The sequence below is a fragment of the Lissotriton vulgaris genome, chromosome 9 (assembly GCF_964263255.1).
Source record: "Lissotriton vulgaris chromosome 9, aLisVul1.2, whole genome shotgun sequence".
In the NCBI taxonomy this organism is placed as follows: domain Eukaryota; kingdom Metazoa; phylum Chordata; class Amphibia; order Caudata; family Salamandridae; genus Lissotriton; species Lissotriton vulgaris.
In genome coordinates, this window is record NC_141697.1 from 1,149,967,816 (window position 1) to 1,149,993,843 (window position 26,028).

At 44.8% G+C, this 26,028-nt stretch overlaps 1 protein-coding gene across 3 annotated transcripts in view; it reads left to right on the plus strand.

Annotated features, from left to right (window-relative positions):
• Positions 1-26,028, plus strand: part of CHL1 (cell adhesion molecule L1 like) — a 449,119-nt gene that overhangs the window by 180,865 nt on the left and 242,226 nt on the right. For all 3 annotated transcript variants that reach the window (XM_086939199.1, XM_086939197.1, XM_086939198.1), the window contains exon 2: positions 22,953-23,140. In XM_086939199.1, the coding sequence (XP_086795325.1) occupies positions 23,023-23,140 (118 nt within the window). In that variant the 5' untranslated portion in view covers positions 22,953-23,022. The remainder of the gene's footprint in view (positions 1-22,952; positions 23,141-26,028) is intronic.

Below are 26,028 nucleotides of genomic sequence, written 5' to 3' on the forward strand. Positions count from 1 at the left end.
TCTGGAGCCTGAGGCCCTCCTACTAACTAGTCTCTTACCCAGCCGAGGTCCATGCAGGTAAAAGTGGTGGGGTGGTTGGGCCTTGTAAGGAGGAATTTCGAGAGACGAAGCAGAGGGAAAATTAAATAAATGATTAATTTTCCCTCTGCACCGTCCCTTGGAATCCCCCCTTACATGGCACTACCACCCCACCGCTGTTACCTACATGGACCGTAGCTGCTCTTTCCACATGGAGTTCCTGAACAACATCTGAGGAAGACAGAGCCATCAAACATGCACTTGAAAGTGAGGGAATCATCATGGGGACATTGCTGCTGCTACCCTCAAGAAAATCCCACACCCTTGAAATTTTGCTAGCCAGACATTGGGTCTCTTTTGGCTTTAGCAAAAACTAAAATGGAAGTTGCCAGTGACTGGGACAATGAAGGACATACAGAACCCTGGTTATGCTAATTATAGTGAGCCTACATCTATGAGATTATTGTAGGCCTGATACATTCTTGCCTCTTTTCCTGAAGGGCCTGGTAATGAACCCTGTGACCATAGGCACCTTCCTCTATGTGGTATTGTGTTTTTGCATAACAAAACACGTCTGTTTTTATTAAAGATAAGCACTGGATTGGACGGTCATTATTGCATGCTGCTTGGTAACTGTTAATCTCTGAATCTCTGTCCCCATTGTTACCTCCCTGAGAAACTTTAGGCTGCTCACCTGCTGAAAGGGTGTGTTTGGTGTTCTGTTTGCAGTGCCATAATAGGTCAGGCCTTGGGACAGCAGTTCCAATAGGCCTCAATTACCATGGTCTTGACCCAGTTGCCCCTGCTTGCCCTGTGATCCCAGTTTGGATTTTCACACAACATCATTTCAATTACTCATTAAACCTACCCTTTAGTACCCCAATCTACTATTGCCCTCTCCTCATCCTTATCACACTGTTTACCCACTCTCAGATGGTATGATATAGTAACCACTGTGACTCTTACGCTGTTGGTGACCATTAGGACCTCAACTATCAACATTCATTCAGCATTTAAATGGGTGTTCACTAACTAGCAGTGTCGTAGCAGGGGGCGGTCTTGCCCCGATGGCACGAGTTTTCGGGCAAACGCAGGAATCATCAGCACCCTCTTCCCTCCTCCGATCTTAAACATGGCTACACCAGGCGGCAAACGCGGGGACCGGCACGGGCGGACAAAGAGGTCTAGTTACTCCACTGCTAACTAGCTTAACATCATGAATGTCTATGTTGATCTTATGGTGTCACCTCCCACAGCAGTCTTCCAGCACTCATATTTGGTCTGACTGTGGTGTGAACTGGACAATTCCTCCAATATTTGCCCCACAAATGTCTGCTCGTCACGCAGGAAGATTTAAGATTATGTGCAGGAATCCACATCCCATTTAGGTTATATGAATCCCTCACAAATCAACAAGTGCATTTGGTAGACTAATCAGGAAGATGGAGGGCCTTGCAGAGAAGCCAAGGCCTCTAGGGCTGAATACATAATAGAATTGTATGTTTTAATGTCCTGGAGCTGTAATCCCCATTACTCATGGTGTAATATGTCTGGAAGCAGACCTTCTCCTAATTGTATACTGCAGCAATACCAACTGTACACTTTCAACTGAATGCACCACAAGAGTCCCTGTGGGGCATGGAAACATACCTAAAATCGCTTCATTGGCCTCGTGGGAATTGTTTGACTAGAACATAGGAAATAGAAGTAGTTCTTCAGCATGCAGTGAACCGCCCACATGTCCACAAAGCTGACCTCCTTCACGAGTCCGTAAAATGACTTAAGTATTATTTTGTGGAAACAAAGCAAATCACTGGACAATGCTGGTGATTTAGACTATTTCCCTTTGTAAATCAGGAGTAAGAACCATATGACAGATATTCACATCATTAGCAGCTTTGTAGCTGCCCTGGTCAAGAATGTGGAGCCATTTAGTAGCCCATTGTAAATAGTGTGTTCTGTGTGCCTTTAAGAAGCAGGTCTTTCACTCAAATTAGGTAAATTCGTTTCTTATACTGCCCTCCTATATCACACACACTGGTCTTCTCATTCTTACATACTGTTAAATAAATGTTTGTGTTGAACAGCCAATTAGATTAAACTTTGCAAGTGTGAGTGTATTTAGCAATTATCTGAGGGGTTCCTTTAAAACTCATCAAACTCTTCTAAAAAATAAGGCCAATCAGGGAGCCTTCAAATAAGAGCATGTTAATTCTAGATTTACTCTTAATCTGGAACTCACAAAATTAATAAACTTGTTGCGTTGACAAATAAGTTCCTTCCTGCATCTAAGAAAAGTGGATTGCTGTGGGCAGCCTATCTGCTGGTTTTTCAGAAGTGTGCCGAATGCTGTTTGTGCTTTTTCTTAAAAATATTAAAGGTTGTCATACTAGGGAAACTCACTTGCTCCTGCCATTGACTTGAGTACCTTTCCACGTGCTTACGGGTACTAAGCGTCAAGCAAATGCATCTTGAAATTTCGTGGGTATTGATGTGATTATGCACGGGCTTTTCTTGCTCCTGATAACATACAGTCTTCCATTTTCCTGCCCTTAATCTTGGCTTGCTCTCACAGACAAGTCCACAAAGTAGGCACCCTTTTCTACATTTTGACGCCCGTGCGAAACATCTACGGGCATAGAAAACTACGAATGAGAGCTCTGGCCATGTATTGTACCTTTCATGTAGCCAAATCGAATTATTTGCCCTAGAAATCCACAAACCACCCAAAATGCAGCACATCACTAGAACCTATTATGACATCTCTTCCATCAAACATAAGTGCAGCGCATTCGTGTCAATGGATTTTGAGATTTGCACACAAAGTCAAGGATTACCTTAAAAAACATAGAGCCTCATTTATGAAAAGTGACGCATCGCTGCGTGAAAACATCAATGCATCACTTTTCCTTGCGCCCTGCTTGCGACATGCTGGATGCATCATATTTATAATATGACGCATCATGTCGCAAGGAGTTACAGATACGTCAGTATTTGTGACGTATCTGTATGGCGCAAAAGTGACGCATTGCTGGAGTATGTCACAAAAGTGACGCAACTACAGCAATGTGTCCTTTTACATGGGGCAAGCCCCATGTGAAAGGGCCTGCGTCAGTCTTACACCTGCTGTGAGGCAGGCGTAAGAAATTGACGCATTTGTGTCCTAGAAGTGGCGCAGTGAAATCTCATAGATTTCACTGCGTCACTTCTACGACCCTTTCTTGCGTCAATTCGCCCCCCTTGCATACATTATACCTGGCGCAGGTATAATATGGTGCAGGGGTTTACAGAGTGACGCATCTACGTAGATGTGTCACTTTGTAAATATGGTGCAACAAGGTGAATTTTTTAAGCCACTGGTGCGTCACAAAAAGTGACGCATCAGCGGCATAAAAGTGACGCACAGCCTCATAAATGAGGCCCATAGTTTGTCTTTCCTTAAAAAGGCCGTTTTTCTTTTCTGTTCTAACATGTATTTGTCAATATCTTGGAGACTGCACAGTATGCTTCAGGTGCCCTGAAGAGACATTGTTGTGACAATAGTTATTAAAAATGGCCTTAATGTCATATGCCTTGTAGGATAGACAGACTCAGAAAAATTTAGTTTTGCATGGTGAGTGGGATCAGTCAATCCAAGGGAGCTGCTTTTCCTATAGCTTCTGATAGGGATTTTGTGAAGTTAAATATAGTGCTGAGCCATCCCCGCCTTCCATACCCACCTCCCGTTTGAGGACTTTTTAAATATCTAAGTAGAGTTCATAGCCAGGTGCAGTCTATACATAAAACATACCATAGTAACTGAACTACTAGCTCAACTCTGAGAGATTTAGTTTGTTCCTGTACAGTGACTCTTCAGAGCCAACATATCATGTATAGCATATTATTTCAGAGCATGCCAGTGTTATTTTTAAACATTCTACGGTAAAGAATTTCCACCTATCACACACTGGTGGATGTTTCACAAATCACTAGCTACTGTTTTTCAGAATGAAAGTGATGGTTTCACAAGCAAAATTTCCAAATGCAATATGGTGCAAAAGGCAGTTGTTCTCAGTAATTCGTCTAGCTTCAATAATTGCACTCTTTATGCTGTACTTCTCTCTGCATTTAGAAGATTTTAATTTACAGCCAGATCGCATGGGTGTGTATTCACCCCAAGTGTATACCATACTTCTGAAGCTAGCCTTTTCACAATTTATGTTTTTAAAGTTCCCTTAACATGTACGCTGGGGCCAGTCCAAGATCTTTGGTGACCATTGAAATGGGACGTTACCTGCTTTCATGTAATAATAATAATAAACTGGTATTTGTAAAGTGCAAACTAATCACCCGTAAGGGTCTCAAGGCACTGGGGGCCGTTGGGGAGATTAAGTGAGCTATTGCCCAGAGTCACATGATACTGAGCTGATCTGCCTCTGGCGCTGGGAACCAAACCGTGAGCCCCACGCACCAGAGACACTCATCCTGGCCACTGCGCCACACCCACATCGTCTGCTTGAAGTGCAGGGATGCTACCCTCTGCCAATGGGATCCTAGTCTTAATCAGAATGATCAAAATAGAAAGACAATTTCTGATTGGACACCCTTGGATAGGTCTTTTTGATCAAATCATTTTGGCAGCCAGTCTGAATAGCTGGAGCAACTCAGAGACACCGAATACACAGTCTGCAGATTGGTGGGATGATTACATGATGTAAAATTGAAATGCACATGCATACTTTGCATGACAGCACAACACCTTGTTCACCTCTATTGTGTAGATTTGATGCTGATAGGAAACAATAAATCAATCTACATCTCTTTTAAATTACGATATTTTTCAAATGAAATCGGCGTCCACAGCGAGTCACTTATCATGCAGAAACATTTACTGTTGCTCAGGTATCCCTTTTGTCTTTGCTATGGCCATACTGAACCCTGTTGTATTTGACAAAGTATAATGTATTGAAAAAATAAGTACCCATCATTGTTTGCAACCACCAAAAATAGCTCTGTGTTGCATGGACAATTACCTCCTGGTGAGCACTCAGATAAACTGAGTCACCAGAACATATTTCTTCCAGAATAAGCATAATATTGTTCCGGCATACCCACAGAGTTCCAAAGAGGTACCTTGAGCAAATACTCACTCATAAGTGGCTATGTAAGCTCCATGAAGCAGACTTATTTCAATACTATTAATGTTGGCTTCAGAAACTGCAGAACCTCACGAGTTGCCGAACAGATGCTTCAAATATAAGGGCCCAGTCTCCCTCATTCAAAATTAGAGTGAGTATTAAGTCCATACATCTGTGTTACACTAAACATTACAGCCCTCCAAGGATACCTCTGCAACGAAATAACACCTTATGCTCCCATAATGCCACTGTGATAGGTCAATTAACATCTGCTCTCTATCCCATCTCCACGACTTGTAGACGGAGACCTAGCTACCCAGAACCCAGCCCTATGCTGATAGTTTGTACTTCATAGTCAGTTTACCTAACCCTCATCTTATTCAGGCAACCCATAAACATGTGCCTTGTATGAGTGTTATCACTAAGCATGGGCGGAAAATCCGTTCCGCTCGCGGATTTTGCGGATTTTCGGTAAATTCGCAATCCGCGAACGCTCGCGAATTTACCGAAAATCCGCACATTCGCACGCAGCGGATTTTTTTTTCTTGGTGATACAATTTTGCGGCGTGCGGTGTAAGTTCGCAATTGCGAACATGTAGGTGCGGCGGGCAGCAACAATCTCGCACTCGCGAAATTACAAAATTTGCAATTCTGCACAAGAAATCCACTAGCAAGCAGCATAGACCTTCTGAAAATGATGATTTTTATCAGAATAACTCCTCAGGTTGACATTTGCCTGCCCTTTTTTGGATTTGAGGCCTTTTGACTTTCTTTGGATCACTTTTGGATTAGAAATAAACTTTCACAAGTAAGTTTGTTGGCATTACATTTGCTGTTCTGCAGAAAAACGAGTTTTGCTAAACTGAAAGCACTCAGCAGCAGGTGCAAAAGTTCAAATTCATCATTAGTAACCATTCTCTGTAGTGCTTCCTGACTGGGGCCCCTCCAGAGTTCAGTTGCTAGTTGCAACAATTGTATGGCCCTGCTCTGACCCTCACAGCCGATCATAGAATAGCTACAAGTAGGCTACAAAGGTCCTGGAAAAAAAAAATTGCACTGCATCAGAAAGCAAATTACAGATAAGGAAGCAGGTGCAGACTGGAATTTTAAAACAGTGACACATTAATAAATCAACCCCAAATTAATTCGTGTCAGTTGAAGCAGGGCAGGTGTGCTTGCTTTTTCCCCCCATAATCTACAGTGATGATGATGAACCAGAGGGTGGCATTGATGTACCAGAGGGTGGCATGGGTGAAACAGAGGGTGGCAGTGTTGAAACAGAGGGTGCTGTGAACCTGTGATGATGAACAAGACATAGAAACACCATAGTCGCGACTGTTTCGTGCCGACAAGTAAGTTCGCAATCGCGAACTGGTACAAAATCCTCGCGAACTGGGAGAAACCCTTGCGAACACAAAAAAAAAAATCCGCAAATTCCCGAGAATTTGCGGATTTTGCGGATTGCGAGTTCGCAAATTCGCGAACGCCAGATTCACAAAATTCGCCCATGCTTAGTTATCACATGTGCACCATCTTTAATTTTACACCTGAATCATCCTCGCTTAAAGATGGTATATTTCATGTGGTCCATATACAAACAACACACTTAAAAAAAAACATGAATGACTCCGGCCCATGAAAAAGTTCTGATGCCATATTACAGAAACTGTTGCAAAGATTTTTAAAAAACATAGAAAATCCATTTAAACATTGGATTTTTGAGAGCTTCATTGAAGCCAGTGGAGAAGCTTTCGGCTTATAATGGCTGGTATAAGCACAGAGCTCGAACATTCCAATGTTTTCCTTCATGTTTCTCCCTTCTCAATTTAGAACATTCTGCCCTAAGGGAGTGGAATATTTCAATAGCCTTATAGCCTTTCTGCCTTGTGCTATTCCGCCGCGGCCTGAGGCTCGGGCCTATAACTTCTGCTCAGAGCCTTTAGCAACTAGTACAGCCCTCGGCAGCAGGTTATAAGGCTATATTAGACAATAGAGCACATGTGGATATAATGGATTCTGACACGACATCTATCGCATGCATTACTTATAAAAATCACTGAAATAGATAAGATGATCAAACTGATTTTGTACTGTATCATGCTAGATTGGTATTTAAAAAAAGAACTATCTAATTTATCCCCAGGCATGCATGCCCCAGAGACAGGGAAATTGAAGAAAATATATTTTACCTTTTTCTTGGTTAACACAAAAAAAACTGAATAAAATCTATATGTGTGTGTGTGTGTGTGTGTGTGTGTGCGTGCACACAAAGAAACTATTGTTTGCTCATGAAATTATTTAACAAGGAGCAAACACGGTTCAGGTGGATTTTCCCTGTTTTCTGTTTTTCAACAGTGCAAAGTTCCTGTAATACTCTCTCTGTGGTTGAATCGGTTTAATAAAATACAATGTTTCTCATTTTTTAAGCAGGGTATGCTTAAGTGAAGGTTGCTAAGCAAAATCATTGATCCAGATAACTCCTCCCCTCCCCCTGAGCTTAATATGCATGGTTCATCAATCCTGCCCTGATCCCCTCTCAATAATATTTACCCCGACCGCTCACCCACAGAACCAATCAAGGTTATTGGCCTATAACAGACAGAGTCACTTTAAAAAATTGGTATTATTTCTCCCTGCTGTTTCGATTGTGAGACCTTTCCAATTTCAAGAGCAGCAGTCATCACTCTTCTGCGTTTTCTCATTAGAGAAGTCAGTATTTGGTTTAAGTGGCTAAAGGTCTAATTCGAGGGCGACCTGTCACATTTTACAAGTTATGTTGCACCACTCTCTCACATTATTTCCTGTCCAACTCCATACCTGCCTTTTATCCCTGTTAGAAGACGACTTGTTTAACTGTTATTCCAGAGGAAACAGTTTTCATCATAAACCAGAATTAAAACTCTTTCCAAAACAACTTCTTGTTTTTCTTTTTATTCTCTATCACCATAATGCGAGATTCTGTGTTTTGTTAGTTCTGTTGCAATGCATCCATACTGTAGTAAGAATTCTTGGATGGAAAGATGTAGCCTCTTTGCATAATAAGGGTTAAAGTATATTCATTAGGGGTGTGCATAACTTGCATCATTTGCTGTAGTATAAATACATGACATTTTTGCAAATGTATGCAAAAATTACGTGTAATTACACAAACTTCTTTGCACGCCTAAGAAATCACCAAAATGGTCTGTTTGAGGAAAGATTCAACTCGAAAATGTAATTTGGAGTTGATTTAAGATTGCATGCTTTCACTGTTACCTGCATTCCCAATTGTAATGTTGCATTGAGAAATTCTGGTAATGGTCAGCTTAGGTAAAACATCTACTTGAAATGTTTGTTGACCACCCATGGAAAAGAACTGCCACTCGAATGCAAAACACTACCGCTCGCATTCAGTTTTTCAGTTTCTCACTCAAAAATTGCACAAACAGTTTGCTTGGGTAAAAAGTCTACCCAAACAGTACATCCTTTGTTAAAGTTTCTCCTTGAAATCATGCGGTGTGGCGAAATCTTGGTAATTTTGTGTAAGTTTCTTTACGCAAAACTACCAAAAGTACGCCTGTGTTTTAAATTTCACTCAGGCATTATTTATTCAGTTACAATATGCTCTAATTAATGGAGGTACAATGAACTTAGCCACATTCGTGGAAATGTATTAGAATGATAAACTGATCTGCTGTCTTGTTACATTTTTTTCCAACCCATGGTTATATACTTTTATCGGTGCCGAGGTAAAATGATGAGTTTGCAATAGCTAAAAAGTGTGTAAATATATTGGTATACGTGGAACAATTGTCTCCTCCATGCCCACTGGCTCCAGTTTTGGCGTCTGTTAGCACCAACCACGGGCGTTATCATTTCCCTGACAGCCCCATTTCATTAGCTGTCATGATTAGATCATCTTTTACCTTTGGTATAATGTGCTAAATTATATGACAATGCAACCAGTTACCTTGCATTCAGATTCTCTTCCCAAGGTGATTTTAGCAGGGCCTCGGAAACCTAATCAGGAAGCAAACCATGCAGTGCAGTTAGCGAGAGCAGTCTGCAGTAACTCGAAATTGAGCATTTTGTGCTATAGAATGAGGTTTAACGGGAGGCAATGGGGTTGTTTCCTGCCTTTGTGCACCTCTGTAGAGCAATCACTACGAGGAAATAACTTGGTAGCAATATCACGATTCGTGGCGCATTCCGAGACAATATTTCTGCACCATGGATGCTGTAATATCACCCCACTTAATGTGCAGAAATCGGGTTTCCACACAAAATTATAATTTATCCCTGCGTATAAATTGCACATGAACGCATCTTTTTCCCTGGACTGACCGTGAGCAGCTTGTCACCTCGCCTGATAATAACCCTGGGCGTAGTATGCGTAGTGGGGCTACGCGAAGCTACGCAAAGCGGGCGAGAAACTACATCCACCCTCGCACTTCGCGTAGCTCCACTACGAGCCGCATGCCCCCCTCCCCTACATACCTAATTTTAGTATATGCGCAAATAAAAATAAATAAAAGGCACTTACCTTATCTGCTGCGTCCCGGGGCTCCCTCTGCTCATTCACGCCGCCGTCTTGATAACCAATGCTCATGCGCGTCCGCCCGCGCATGCGCATTTCTCGTGAGAAATGCGCATGCGCGGGCGGACACGCATTGGCTATCAAGATGGCGGTGTGAACGAGCAGAGGGAGCCCCAGGACGCAGCGAATAAGGTAAGTGCCTTTTATTTATTTTAATTGGCGCATATACTAAAATTAGCTATGTTCGGGAGGGCGGGAGGGAGGCGGGTGGTGGGCAACTTCACTACGCCCAAGGAGTGGGCGTAGTGTTGCCTGCTACGCCTACTTTGCAAAGGGCGAAGTAGGCAACACTACGCCCACTTCGTGGGCGTAGCGAAGTCCTTCGCCCAGGGTTACTGATAACCACTTTCTCACTAAGATGTTTAGCACCCAATATTTTCCTTGACTACAAGTGAACCACCAATGTTTGGCCCCCTACCCTGCCTTCTTCCATTTGGTTTGCGAGAGGGAGCAGCAATGCTTTTGCAGCAATTGTCCGTCCCAGGATTACTTTTTATTAAACGTTGGCGTTCATGATATGTATGTGCAAAAATTCCATCTTCGTCTCAAGCAATTCTTTATAAATGCCTCACAGATCCCCAAATATTCGGCTTTTTAATATTTTTGCAAAGTAAAGCATGTCCGGTTGTTCAAACTGCCTAGTCACTCTGGTTACATTCCGACATGTCTTAAAAGGCCCTGCAACCCTGCTCCAGTCTTACCCGACCGCAGCCTTCAGAGAATGTGTGACGTAATGCCTTGGTAATTCTCCCCGCAGGGAATCACATCACGGTCGTTATAACGACCGCGTTGTGATTTAGCATACCATTACTCTGCAAGTCGGAAGAACGACTTGCTGAGGGGGGCGCTGGATTTTGGAATAGTATAATTTCCTATTCCAACTCCAGTCAGTGCGGACACTAGGGAAGGTGTTGTAACGACCGCGTTTTGATTCCCTGCGGGGAGATACATTTGCAGTAAACGTTGTTTATCGCCTTCAGAAGTATCCAGAGGTGAAGGCGCACCTTCCTGCGCTCAAGCAGTGAGCAGCTTACATTGTGTCCTCCCATAGTTGGAGGCTTTGACACACTGAGACAGTCACAGTTGGTGACGTCTTCAGGGTGCATGGGCTTCTTCCTTGCGGCTTCTCCTGGTAAGGTGGTGGTGCAGCGGTGATGCTGCAGTGCAGCTTCTGACCTTGACCCCAAGCCCATCTCCTGATCATGGGGACTCCTCCAACACAGGCAATGGCCCCACGGATCCTAGTGGCCCCCTCCTGACATACTGAGATTGACCCCAACGGGATGGATTATACGGGCTACCGCCTCATCAGAATCAGTGGTCCCCTACTGACACACTAGAAGTCACAGATGCAGGTGACGGCTACAATGAAGGCAATTGCAATAGCCAATCGCCTCAACAGTCTCAATGGCCCCCTTCTACCATATGGAGATCATAGACGATGGTCATTGTAATGGTACCAACAAATTCAATTGGAATGGGTGATAACCCACAACTTCACAACAGCCCATATTTGGGTTACCCACTTCCACGAGAGAGCAGACAGCTCTCATGCAATACCAGTCCCAATTTCACCAAGTGCTTCACACTTTGCTCACTGGGATCCACTCGCCAGGATCCTCGTAGGGGCTTGCTCCCTCCAGCCTCTCTTCTCCCCTCTCCTACCCCCTAAAGGGGACTCCTGGTCTTGGCAGGCAGGGAGAAGTCTGCTGCTCCAAGAAGAGGGCAAGTGTTCTTGGCTTCTTGGGTGATGTCCCCTCACCCAGATAGGAGCCTGGCAGACTTTGGTCCTTTTGGGCTCTTTCCTCTGCCCTCTTCTTTGTCAAAGGGAAAGCCTGCCATAGCAGGAGTGACTCCGATTGTTATTGACCTTCTACACATGCTAAGGGAGTAACTATCACACCTGGCTGTCTACCACCACTGAAATATGCCTCTCAAAGGATCTAAGGCCTAATCCTTCTTTTCTGTAAAGAGCCCCTGGTTCACTGTGTCAGCCTTATCCATCCCACTATCTCTCTGACAATGAGCCATAGACCAACTTACGAGTAACTCTTCCTGGAATCAAAAAAACCTTCTATGTGCTCAGAAGACGCTCTGCTCTCCTTCATCCAGTGTGTGTTTCCAACTGAGGCCTCAGGACTGTCGACAAACCCCATCTTCTGTCTGAGGGTTTCAGTCGTCCCTCCTTACCAGCCTTTCCAGGCCCTGGGATTTCAAAATGGAACCCATATGCCTTCGTGTTATGTACCACACACAGGCACACATACATCATGGCACGCACATGAAAGTATCACATGGTAGCCGGTGATACACTCAACCCATGCAGGCCAGGGAGAATTAAGTATACAGCTGCTGAACTTCAGGGGAAGCGGTCTGTAGGCAACAATCCCATGAAACAGGTAAAAAGGTCTGTTCAAAACACTGATTATTACTAAACACAAAATGGGTATGCTGCCACCACTGTGCTTATGTCATTTTACTCATGGTAAGGTCAGTACCCCTCTACCACTACGACTGTAGTGCTTGGTACTCCCCTCCAGGTCTAACAAGACCACATTAGCATGATACAGGCCCAGGTCATTGGCACATACGCTTGATTCGTGTTTGCCCATGGCCAAAAATCATTATCAGGTGTCCAGCTATCCATGCAGCAGGCTACTCATGGCAGGGGTGCATGTCCATCACCAAGCAGGGGACTTTTCCATCCCAACAAGACCAGTGCAAGTGAGAGAGACCGAGAGAAGGGATGGATTGCAATGTGATCACTATGGAGCAAAGATGCTTCAGGCTTCAAAGGAGATCATGACAGACGCTAGCAGATATTAGTCGAGTTCATCCTAGGCAAGAGACATATTCACAACATTGCTAATCTTTTGGGTAGATCTTTGAAGATAAATAGGTGCACTCAGAATGTAGACATTAAAAGTGTACTTCACACTCAGGAAAATCTGTACATTAGTAGTATCTCTCTTGAATACAGATAAAGACATATTTAGATGCAGTCTTCTAAGGGACATCTGTAATAGTTCTATCTAGGAACAAACGTCACAATATTTTTGTATAAAAACAAATAAGGCATATTCCTGAAGTGATATATCACAGAAGTGAGCAGTATGTAGATGATCAGTTTTATCATCACACACGATTAGTTTGAAAATTATACTATTTCTTGCAACCTGGTTTGCTCTTAGTTTGAAAAGGAACAGATAACTTGAAACATGGATTTTAAAACCCTATGGGTCAATAAGACCAACGCTCATTGTTACTTTTGACAGCTCGGGTTGTCTCTCAGGAATGGTCTGCTAGTATGTTTCCTCACAGAACTGAATCAGGAGTTTGTTTTCATATTTGTTAGGTACTCCTCCATTTACTGTTTTCAATAATGCTTTGAGATGAGTTCGAAAATTCATAGGCGTACCACATTACATGCACCCTTAAAGCGCTCCTTGGACTTTGATTAGAAGCTAAGATTACATTGAGGGTCTTATACACCCCCCCCTCCCCACACACACACACACAAAGCATACTGGGGAAAAGGCCCTGCTTACATGCAGACACTGACACATCCTAACCAGAGATCTTTACTCAATGTCCTCCCATATGATTAACCAACAGCCCTTCAAGAGCATGAAACATGGAGGGAGAGAATTAGATGTACCAGGCTGAGACCCTAGAATGCCCTTAAAGCTAGCGTGAGACCTGAAGCCAAGTACAAGTGCTTTAGTCAACATCATAAAACTGAACTATTCAGACTTTCCCTTAAGAAACTGAGCACTCAAGAGGGGCTACAGATAAAGCACATTGGACATGGTGACCTCCCCTACCTTATCAGGCTCTAGTTTCTTCCAGTCCTTAAACTGTTTTTCTTTATTTCCATCAGCACTCTGACGTAATCGAAATGCGACAAATGTCTGTCATAAATAGGTGAATAAACAGTTCTTTTTCCCTTTGGTAATGGTGGTCTAGCATCTAGTACTCTCAGCGTCCTTGCAAACTGGCGTGAAGCCAGCACTTTTGGAGCCAACGTTTGGAGCTAGACACAAACAGGAAGTAAATAAAAAATGTAGGTTATAATATGCACGCCAGTGTGCATGAGAAGCATTGTCCTGGTACTGTTCCCAAAATGTACTTTGGAAAGCTCCTCTCTCTGGTCTGGTGATGATGAGAGTGGAATGTGCAGAGAGCTGTGCCAGGCGAGACTGAGTCTGACTTTTTATGAAAAGGAACACAAATCCTCCCTCTTTCCAAACTTTCCAAACATTGTAGGAAGGCTTGAGGGTCACGGAAGCTTCAACAAATCCTGCCTTTGTGTGCCTTCATTGGGCAAAGCCGCAGTTCCGCACAGCGACTGGTAAACACATGAAAACAAGCTTGTAACATTCAGTTCTGTCATGAAAATGTCAAGAGAGAGAACCTTTCAGTGTAGTGCCCAATAGAGCGGATCCCTTGGACCTGGAGCAGACAAAGACAGCCTTGGTTGATAGGAAAATCATCTGCCTTTTTTCTCCAATGGATACCTGACTGCAGCCGCCCCACATGCAGCTTTATCCTGCAGCGGATGTGCTCCTGGAGTAGAGGGTATTAAACATCATCTTATGAAAATATCAGCAATAAAACTATCTTCCTACAAAAATATTGGATGCAGATTATGGACTACCACAATATCATGAAAGTGACTATGTATACTCACAACTATAGATTTACTAGGCCCGATTCACAGAACTAACTTAAGAGAAAATCCTAAACTTACTAACATTTTGGTATTCACAGAAGGCACTTACTCATTTCGGTATTCAGAGAAGTTAGGAGTCCTAACTTTAGGACTCCTAAATGCCTTCTGTGAATACCGAAAGTCTTAAAGTTAGGATTTTTCTCCGTTTAGGAGTAGTAAAGTTAGGACTCCTAACTTTAGGACTCCTAAATGCCTTCTGTGAATACCGAAAGTCTTAAAGTTAGGATTTTTCTCCGTTTAGGAGTAGTAAAGTTAGGACTCCTAACTTTAGGACTCCTAAATGCCTACTGTGAATACCTAAAGTCCCAAAGTTAGGACTTTTCTCAGTTTAGGAGTAGTAAAGTTAGGACTCCTAAATGCCTTCTGTGAATACCGAAAGTCTTAAAGTTAGGATTTTTCTTTGTTTAGGAGTAGTAAAGTTAGGACTCCTAACTTTAGGACTCCTAAACTGAGAAAAATCCTAACTTTAAAGACTTTAGCTATTGACAGAAGGCATTTATCTTATTTATGTCTCTCAACCGACATCCCCATATACTGAATATCAAAAACAAGATACTCTTGCCCATACAGGGCTACAAAAAAACAGAGCTGAATAAATATTGGCATTGATGTCTTAGGTGGATATAAAATATTTATATAGGGGTATACACCCCTAGAAGCCTAAATAAACTTAGACGATACATTGTTTAAATCAGGCCCAAATGTTTCACAATTTTATATCTCTGATGGTGTCAAAAAGCAAATGTATGTACTTGATTTATGAATTGTTTGCTGTTTGTAATGTTTTTAAATAAGCACTATGCACTTTACTTTTGCGCCATTTCCTACTCTTTACTCTGTAAATAGAGGATAGATGCACATTTAAAGATGGCCGCAACGTTGACAAAATGTAACATCATCGATGTCAATGATTTTAGCTCTGGCCGATGGGTTTAAAATGGCGCTGCTTTACACACACAAACTGACACTGACGAAGCTGGATTAGCGAAACGCGTCTGTCAGGGGTGAAGGGGGGTTTGCAATAAAATCTTTCATAACGGATTCCAGTGTGCTTGCCATCATTTCGACTCTACAGTTGAATGTGTTCCAATATATATATATATATACATACATACATACATATATATATATATATATATACATACATACATACATATTAGATATCAATGTAGGACAAGAGTTTTTTGTCAATATCCTGACATGAAACGGTTGCCTTGTTGCAGCGGCCATGTATACCGACCAGTGATGTACGTTGGGGACTTTCGATATCCTTTACTACTGCTGTAACCACCTTAAATGTTGGCTGGTTTGCTAAAGCAACAAGTACAGACGGAACTAGGAAACCACTTCTATTAACACAAGATCAGAGATTTCACTGGTAGACAAGTCTAGAGTTTCTACCTCCAAACTGAACCAAAGTAGGGTCATGATTTAGGCCCGATAAACTAACCAATTTTGCAGTCGCAAATGCACCGATTCCGAAAATAGTATCATTTGTAACTATAAAATAGGTTTTTCGGATGTAGAGTCAGTAAAGCCCTAAAATGAAATTGCCACTAGATAACGATTTACAATTTGAAAAGAGCATGTTGTATTTGCCTCTTTCAATTTGTGAACCATTATCCTATGTGTCAATGTTTTACATCCAGAATTCCAGTTGAACACATTTTAAAAGTTACCGATCCCCTAAATTGGGATGGTAACCCATCCACAAAATGGAAGAGGTCCTTTTCGGACCCTTTCCCCTTTTGAAATATTTAAGTGGGAGAAGGCAGTGGTCCAGGGGACAACTGCAAACTGAAAAATGACCTTTTCAAAGAGAAAACATTGTAGGCCACAATCCCTATGACAACCAGTAATCAGAATGAGTCCCCTGTTTGCAACCTACCGTAAGAATATTGATGAGGTAAGTCATATTGCAACCCACTCTGATTCAGAAATGTCAGACCTGACTTACTGGTACATTGGAAAATGTCCACACTGGTTGCAAAATACTGGTCGCAGACTGCAATCGATTTTTGCGCCCAGTGTATTGGGTGCATCTGGTCCCTTGATGTCTATTAGTTACCGGAATCACTGCATCTTATGAACTGGGGATTTTATTCCTGCTGTGAGTGCCTTGCCTTTAATTTTGTTCTGTGCAATAGGTGCCTCCTTGCCCCACGACTCGCAGGAACCGAGGGGCAAAATACAGGAAATGATGTTGGATGCAGCTTGTGCCCCACACTAAGAGACTTGAAGACATGATAAAGAATACATAGAAATAAAGTGACTAATAACCAGCCTGCTGCCCGGGTCTAAGGGCACTTGTCTCAGAAGACTGGCAATAAAACAGAATGCCCTACGGGTGGGTAATCCTTTTATCCACCTTTAGAATATCTCCCTGGCTCCAAAAAGTGGTCTTTGGCTGTGACGTTTCACCTAAACCAAATCCTTGTTTTGGTTGTTACCAGTTCAATGACTGACTTGGCTAACTATTAGAACAGCTACAAATTATATACAGAGGGACATAAAAAACATATTATATTGTGGGAAAATGTGGAACTATGAAACCTGAGAGGTGCTCTACTGTCCTGAGTACTTATCAATAATGGACAATAGATTGATGTGTCTACTGATGAACTTAGTTCATGGGACTGTTAAAGTAATTTATAGTTGATAGTTTTGTGAACAATGTTTTTTTAAGATATGTTCTGAGCAGGAAGTTTATATGGTATTTGAACAATTATCATTTTAAACAACCCAGTTCTGGGATACACATGGATACAATGATCCAACCAAAAGCATTGAATAGTTCTGGAGGCCACTTCCAACCAAATATTACCCAAGCTGCTCATGACCCTGAGTGGCAGATGGCAAAATTCTGCCACTCAGTAACCAAGCATTGCAATTCCGCTGTCTAAAGCACCACCTTCGATGCGGTGGCATAAGGCAAAGTGATGTCCCGCCCTGAAATCTCTGTCCCTGATTCTGCGATATCTCACTGATATTCATTGGACTTTGCTGAATTGAGCCCCCTGATGAGTTGAGGTCCCCCTGAAGGGTTGCTCCATAGGGGTCTGCTTTTCCCCCTGCTTCTAAATGAAGGATACTCATGTGCAGGATTACGGCCAATGAATGACTGCTGACCAGCGACTGTTTACCTGCTGCCAATCTGGCCTAAGAGCAGCACCGAGTAATGGATGGTGAATGTCCAACCCCCAGCAGCTGGAATGTCAGTAGATGGCAAGTATTTTATACACAAGTGTACATTGTGTTGAGTCACACATGAGGAAAAACTAAGCAAGTCTGTGCTTGGATACAAAATGTTTGCTAGCTACAGGTATGACATTGATTCTGATAAAGGTGGTCAAGCCACTGAAAGCCCACGCCAATCTCAAGCCAGTCTTGAGCCAAATACCTGTCTCTGACTCGGAGCGAGGTCCTCTTAGAACCTCGAGCCTAAAACAAGCTGAGATTACACGGCAGGCGATGTGGCCTACTGGCCACATGCATCATCAGAAGCCGAGTATGGATCATGGCCGTGGCTCAGCTTCAAATGAATCGTGGCAATTATTTCTGTACGGAAAAAAAAACATATAACCTAGAGTGCTTCTGTTGTAAACTGGTCTTCTGTCCTTGGGCAAGGTTCATGCCGTATAAAAGTGCCCAAAATTAAATCTAGGTTCTGCCTGTCCTCCAAGGTCTAATTTTATCCTCTTAGAATTAAACACATAGCATTAATCTTTGATGTCAGATAGAGATACCAATCCAGTGACTGAATTGCACAGTGTGAAAATGGAAAATATGGGATCAATACTATCTCCATGTTTGATCAAAGTGATCTTTGGCAAATACCTTATTTCATCCAACATCATTTTTGTGTATTATCACATATGAAAGCGCCTTCGAATATCTTAGTTCAATATGTACTGTACAAAAAAACATGTGTTTGATTTAATAGTCTATAAACTTGCGCAATCTATAATAACAATCAAGGCCACGTATACCGTACACAACAACTAAACTCGCCTTTAAGTTGACTGGTAGTATAATCATCATGGAAGGGGTAGGAATGTTTCCCAGTGTATGTTTATAAACCATCACTTTTAATAAATACATTCCAAATATTCTGATGAACCAAAGTAAAACGCTTCCTCTTGTTAAAGAAATACAATATTGAAGACGCCCTATCACACTCAAACTTGATTCTGGCTGTATGATTTACATGTCAAATATGTTTAGGGCTCGGCTCGTGCAAGGACTGTTAGAGCCAGAGCAAACCCATGGCTCGGCTCTGGCTCAGCTCTTCCTGTTCCTTTGTTGGCTCACCCACCTCTGGATTCAGAGTGCTTGTGATTAAAAGCTAGGCAAGGTATATAGATGATGCTCATGAGGAGCTGGCAGCAACTAAGGCTCGTGAGAGTAAACTATGTGGGCTGTGAGGCCAAAGATAAGGAACTCTGTGAGTCTGCACTCGAGTAATAAGAACATAACATACCCCTAGTTGAAAACGAAATTATTGTATGTCCTACTTACAATTTGTTCAAACTTTTCTGTCCCATCAGACCTTTCATGCAAGTCCAGCTTTCTCTTTTCTCCCTTGTTATTTACATGTAACACTATATTACCTTTCAATCACTCAGTGCTCTTGCAAAGCGCAGGTACTCACCCATAAGGGTCTCAAGGCGCGGAGGTGGGGGAATGTTTCGCTCTTTGATTCTTTGCGTGTTTACGCCATCTATCCATTGGGCTTTTGGCTTGTGAATTAAACCTCCGTATGTAGGCCAATGCTCGTCCAGGGGGGCTGACATACCTGTGGAGTGTACTGGCGGTGTGCTCCATGCAGGCAGCGTGGAGGTTACAGTGCCTGTGGCAAGCTTTTCAGGCAGTGCTTTAAATGGGCCGGAACTGTCCAGTACAGAGTAGCAGCACTTTCTTATTTTAAGAGGGAGAGTACCGTCACTTTTCAAGAGAAATACTATACTTCCAAGTGGAGAGTACCAGTACTTCTCAGAAACAAGCAGGTACTCTGGGACAGAGTACCTGCACTTCTATTTTTCCATTTCAAGCTCTGATCTCAGGGCCTATTTGCTGACCCTCCCTCCCCCCACCAATTTATGGTCCCTCCATTATCTGATGAAGGAGAAATCTAGGGTGCAGCAGCTTGCAGCTCAGAGCATCCACCTGGCAGTACTTCAGTACTTCCCAGCATGCATTCGATAGCGCACTACCAATCGATCCACCCTGTCTGATTTCAGTAGTTTCCTTGTTTCTCCTGTACCCGCTTCCAACACCCTCCCCCAGCACCCCCAACCCCCCCCCCCCCCCTCCCCCACCACCCGCCGCCCTCTCTGTTTCATTTCCACTTTGTTCGTTGCCCCGGGTTTCTTCTTTACATTTGCAGGAAATATGCAGGAATCCGATTCTACCAGTTATTTGTCCTGGCAGAAGAGTAAACAATCCTACAAAACTGTCCATGCACAAATGCCCCATCACTCACAGGGTGTAATATACCAAGACATGCAAGCAAGAGGCTGCAAGTAACAGCCTGCCGAGAATTCAACATGTCTGCGCCTAGCACAGTAAACAGACTGGGAGTTGTGTGCGCGGGCAGGGGTGAGGCAGAGGGGAAGGAAGAGAAGGGACGAGGCAGAGAGGGAGAAGAGGAGAAAAGGAGGCGAGGGAGAGGACGGAACAGACGGTGGAGGAGAAGAGGGAGAGGAGGGAAGAGGGACGGTAGAGGAAGGGGAGAGAAGAGGAAGAGGAGAGAGGGAGGCAGGGAAGAGGAATAGGAGGGAATATTCAGAGGAGAAGAAGAAGTTGAGGAGAAGAGGAAGATGAGGGAAGGTGAAGAGGGAGAGAAGGGACGAGGCAGAGGAGAAGAGAAAAGGAGGGAAGAGGGAGAAGAGGAAGATGAGAAAAGATGAAGAGGGGATGAGAGAGGTGGGAGGAGACAGGATGAAGACTAAGAAGAAGGAAGGGGTGATAGAGGGAGAGGTGGAGCAGATAAAATGGACAGGAGGAGAGAAGTTTAGAGGATGATGCGCAGAGAACTAGAGAAACATGGGGGAACGATGGAAGAGGGAGAGCAGGTGAAAAGTCAGAGGGAGGGGCGATGCAGTGGTGGCAGGGCACAAGTCCTAAAAAAAGAAGTGCGGGGAGGCTGACGTCACAACTGGAAGTGACGTCAGGAAAGGCGGCTTGCACCATCAGACTCATTGCCTCCCCTCGCTCACCCCTTAGATGCGATTGCATTAGAGAAGACCGCGCATAAACAGCGTTCTGAATGAGCTCCGATCTCGCCCCAGAGAGGCCAAAGAGTGAATGTGTGGCTCCATTTACTCCAGTTATCAGGCTCCCGGTAAAATAGGTGGGGGGACGCCGTCCCACCCGCGTGGTACCCATACTCGAGCCTTGAGTGGTAGGCAAGAAGCAGGGGATTGAAGAAGACAGAGGAGGGCATAGGGAGAGCGGGGAAGGACCAGGAATGGAAGTGTAAGAAGATAAGAGGCAATGTGGATGTAGGAGAAGAGAGGCTGGGGAAGGAAAATTAGGGAAGAGGTGGGAGAGGAAAAGTAGAAGGTGAAGGGAAAAAGAAGAGGCAGGGAAGGAAAGGAAAGAGACAGAGGTGAAGCGGAAGAGGAGGGAAGAGGGAGAAGATGGTAGAGGGACAGGAGGTTTAGAGGAGAAAAGAGGGAGAGAAGAGGAAGGGGCAGAGGGAGGAAAAAGCAGACACAAAAGGGGAAAGAGGAAAAAGCAAAAGAGGGAAAGAAACAGAGGAGCAAGGCAAAACATGTGATGAAGCAGAGGAGGAAAGAAGCAGATGAGGGGAGAAGTAGAGGTGGGAGGAGGGAGAGGTGGAAAGAGGTGCTGGTAAGGAGTAAAGTGGTAAAGGCTTGAAGAGACAGAGGAGGCAAAGAAGCAGAGAAAAATGAGGGGAAGATGCATAGGGGAGAGACAGCGTTGGGGGTGGATATGAAGGGCAAAGGAGGAAAGGCATTGGAGGGTAGAGGCGAAGGAGGGAATAAGTTGGTAGAGGCTGAGGAGGGAAGAAGCCTTAGAGGGGATAGCCGGAAGAGGGAACGGGAGTAAAGAGGCAGAGGAAGGACCAGGCAGGAGTGAGAAGGACAGCGGAGGGAACAGTGACAGGGATGATGGCACACGAAGGGCAAGATGTTGACACAAAGGATGAAGAGGGGGATAGGGTAAGTGAGAACATGTACAGGGTGAAAAGAGAAAGATGCGGTGAAAAAACGGGTAAGCATCGAAATAGGTGTGGGGATGGGAAGAGGTAGATGAGGCAGAAGAGAGCACACCATGGAGGGGTGAAAGAGCAGGAAGAGAAATAACACATCGAGAAACCTTGGTGGTGGAAAGTGTGAGAAAGCCAGTTTTAAAGTGCCGCAGAGAAGAAATAATGTTGAGAAAGAAACATGCAAAGATGGAGAACGTGTGAGGGAAGCCATACAGGCAGAGAAAGAGAGGGGCGCCAGAGGATGGGGTGGGATGGAGTCCACTTCTGGTAGGGAGAGCTGAAGGAGGAAGAGTGGGAATAAGACATTCTGAGGGGGGAAGAGAATGTAATGGGGAAGAGGAAACACGCAGGCATGGGGAGCTGAGCTGAACAATGCTGACACATTGGGGGTCAGCACATTTGAGTTTAAAGGGTAAAACCAGAGTAAGGGGGCAGGCATAAACGAAGAATTGGGCGGTAGGGAAAGAGCAAGGGTGAACTGTTGATATACTTTAACGAGGAAAGTGGAGGGCATGGGCGAGTTGGAGAATCTAGTGCTTGGGTTTGGAGGGGGCAATATAGGATTAAAACGAAATGTATGCGGAGAGAGAGCTGATGAGTGCAAGGGAGGACGAAGGGTGGAGGGGAAGAAGATGAGCAAGTGCAAAGAAAGGGATGGACCCAGATGAGTAGAGAGAAAGAGGGAGTGAGTGGCAGGTCGAACTCGGTTATGGGAGGGCTGCACCTGTTGCGTGAGTGTCTCTGCCGTCTCTGCAAAGCAGAGGGTCTTAGCCACAGATTCCTGTCTGAGTCCCTCGGGCTTTCACTCCCCAGGGGACAGAATAGCACAGCTGACTCCCAGCCAGTGCCGGGTGTTTGTAAACTCCCCCGGATTCCCAGTGACACAGCGAGGTATGCACGTAGTTTATTGTAAAAAGACTTCCCCCAAGAACCGTGCCTGTCCGAGGGATGGATGCCCTCAGCGGACAAACATCAGAGGTGACGAGGGAGGCGGGGGCGTCGAGGGCCCCTCCTTTCCCGATCGCCCCCAGGAACTAAACCTCATCAAGTGAAAGTAATGGAAACTATTCATCAGCAGCCCCTCTGTTGCACAGCCAGGCGAACACGAACAAACAGGGCTTCTCTCTGCTTAAAATAGGATTATTAATCGGCTTCCCCCGGACGCAGGGGTTCGCGTCTGCCTCAGAGTACACATGCATGTGACGCTGGGTTCTATAGTTGTGCATTCGGTAAAACTGCAGACATTAAAACGGGGATTTCTGGTTTCTGCAGGTTAGAAGCACCCTATTGCCGCAGTCCAGGACCTCCGACCGAGAGAGGAGCAGCGCGGGTCAGGGGTGACATGGCAGGACGCGAGAATCGCCGACGCCCCGTGAAGATGCCCTCCCGCATTCCTGCCCTCCTCGTCTGCCTCCTGTCTGCCGTCATCTCCTCAGCTGCCCAGGACATACCGCCCCAAGGTAAGGATGACGCTTCTTCATTGTAAGTCTCTGGAACTTGTTGGACTCTGTCCTTTTAGGCATCAGGCGCGCAGCTATGAAACTGACACCTATGTGATCCTGGGCAAATCGCTGCTCCTTAATTTATGTAGAAGATTCCGTGTGAAGTTTTACAAGTTTCTGTATTTCATTATTTATGTATGTATATATGTGGGAGTTTATAGGAGAGTTTATTAGCTGGAAATAGCATTGGCGTTGAGTTTCGATGGTAGAAATAGATTTAAAATGTTTAAATCGTTTGAGTAAGTGGTACACGTTTAGTTGCTCTGTTACATTAATTTACATTTATAACGAGCGCATCTTTCCATTATCCCCGTTATTCCTAAATAACAAAACATTAATATCGCTTTCATCTATATTTGTACTTCAGTTCCGGTGACAACTGTGTTCCATAACTTAACATATTTCTGCAATATATATATCAAAATATCAAACTGCTGCTGGTCCGCTCATTTTGAAGTGTTACTCGGGAGCAGCAGAAGGTCAGGATGGGGTGCGTAGAGCTGTCTTCTGTGCTTCAGGATCTGAGAGGTGTCGTGTCCTGCGATGACCTGTGAAGGGCCGGCAGACGTTTCCCTTCACATAGAGTTACTATGCGTTTATGAAAGTGACATCCATGCCATGATTACGGGTTGATGTGAGCCTCTCCAGTACAGACCCTCTAAGGCTTTGTCTTAGGAGTTCCTGATAGAAGTTTGACCAAGATATGAGTGAACCTTTCCTTGTGCCAAGTTGAAAAATGATAGAGTGTCTTCTGTTCAATGTTCGGATGTGTCAGAGACAGTCTCTCCTATTCTAAGATGCATGCTGCAGACCCGCTCTCCCCTATCCTGAGCTCCATGTGACGTCAGAGCCTGTCTCTCTTATTCTAAGATGCATGATGCAGAGCCGAGCTCCCCTATTCTGAGCTCCATGTGAAGTCAGAGCCACTCTCCCCCATTCCGAGCTCCATGTGTCCATCAGAGCCACTCTCCCCTATTCTGAGCTCCATGTGATGTCAGAGCCACTCTCCCCTATCCTGAGCTCCATGTGACGTCAGAGCCTGTCTCTCTTATTCTAAGATGCATGCTGCAGAGCCAAGCTCCCCTATTCTGAGCTCCATGTGACGTCAGAGCCACTCTCCCCTATTCTGAGGTCCATGTGTCCTTCAGAGCCGCTCTCTCCTATCCTGAGCTCGACGTGACATGTGACGTCAGAGCCAGTCTCTGCTATTCTAAGTTGCATGCTGCAGAGCTATTCTCCCCTATCCTGAGGTCCATGTGAAGTCAGAGCTACTCTCCCCTATTCTAAGATGCATGCTGCAGAGCCGTTCTCCCCTATCCCGAGTCCCATGTGAAGTCAGAGCCAGACTCTCCTATTCTAAGATGCATGCTGCAGAGCCGCTCTCCCCTATCATGAACTCCATGTGACGTCAGAGACACTCTCCAATATTCAGAGCTCCATCTGACATCAGAGTCACTCTCCCCTATTCTGAGCTCCATATGACGTCAGAGCCACTCTCCCAATCCTGAGCTCCATGTGCCAGTCAGAGTCACTCCCCCCTATTCTGAGCTCCATGTGATGTCAGAAACACTCTCCCCTATTCTTCGCTCCATGTGTCCTTCAGAGTCATTCTCCCCTATCCTGAGATGCATGATGCAGAGCCCCTCTCCCCAATCCTGAGCTCCATGTGACGCCAGAGCCAGTCTCCCCGATTCTGATCTCTATGTGACGTCAGATTTACTCTCCCCTATTCTGAGCTCCATGTGTCCTTCAAAGTCACTCTCCCCCATCCTGTGCTCCATATGCCCGTCAGAGTCACTCTCCCCTATTCTGAGCTCCATGTGACGTCAGAGCCACTCTCCCCTATTCTGAGCTCCATGTGTCCTACAGAGCCGCTCTCCCCTATTCTGAGCTCCATGTGACGTCAGAGCCACTCCCCCCTATTCTGAGCTCCATGTGTCCTACAGAGCCGCTCTCCCCTATCCTTAGCTCCATGTGATGTCAGAGCCAGTCTCTCCTATTCTAAGATGCATGCTGCATAGCCGCTCTCCCCTATCCCGAGCTCCATGTGAAGTCAGAGCCACTCTGCCCTATTCTGAGCTCCATGTGAAGTCAGAGCCAGTCTTCCCTATTCTGAGCTCCATGTGATGTCAGAGCCACTCTTCCCTATTCTGAGCTCCATGTGTCCTTCAGAGTCATTCTCCCCTATCCTGAGCTCCATGTGACATCAGGCCAGTTTTTCCCATTCTAATATGCATGCTGCAGAGCCGCCCTCCCCTATCCGGAGCTCCATGTGACGTCAGAGCCAGTCTCTCCTATTCTAAGATGCATGCTGTGGAGCCGCTCTCCCCTATCCTTAGCTCCATGTGATGTCAGAGCCAGTCTCTCCTATTCTAAGATGCATGCTGCATAGCCGCTCTCCCCTATCCCGAGCTCCATGTGAAGTCAGAGCCACTCTGCCCTATTCTGAGCTCCATGTGAAGTCAGAGCCAGTCTTCCCTATTCTGAGCTCCATGTGACGTCAGAGCCACTCTGCCCTATTCTGAGCTCCATGTGTCCTTCAGAGACATTCTCCCCTATCCTGAGCTCCATGTGACATCAGGCCAGTTTTTCCCATTCTAATATGCATGCTGCAGAGCCGCCCTCCCCTATCCGGAGCTCCATGTGACGTCAGAGCCAGTCTCTTCTATTCTAAGATGCATGCTGTGGAGCCACTCTCCCCTATCCTGAGCTCCATGTGATGTCAGAGGCAATCTTCCTATTCTGAGATGCATGCTGCAGAGCCGCTCTACCCTTTCCCGAGCCCCATGTGGTCAGAGCCAGTCTCCCCCATTCTGAGCTCCATGTGACGTCAGAGCCAGTCTCCC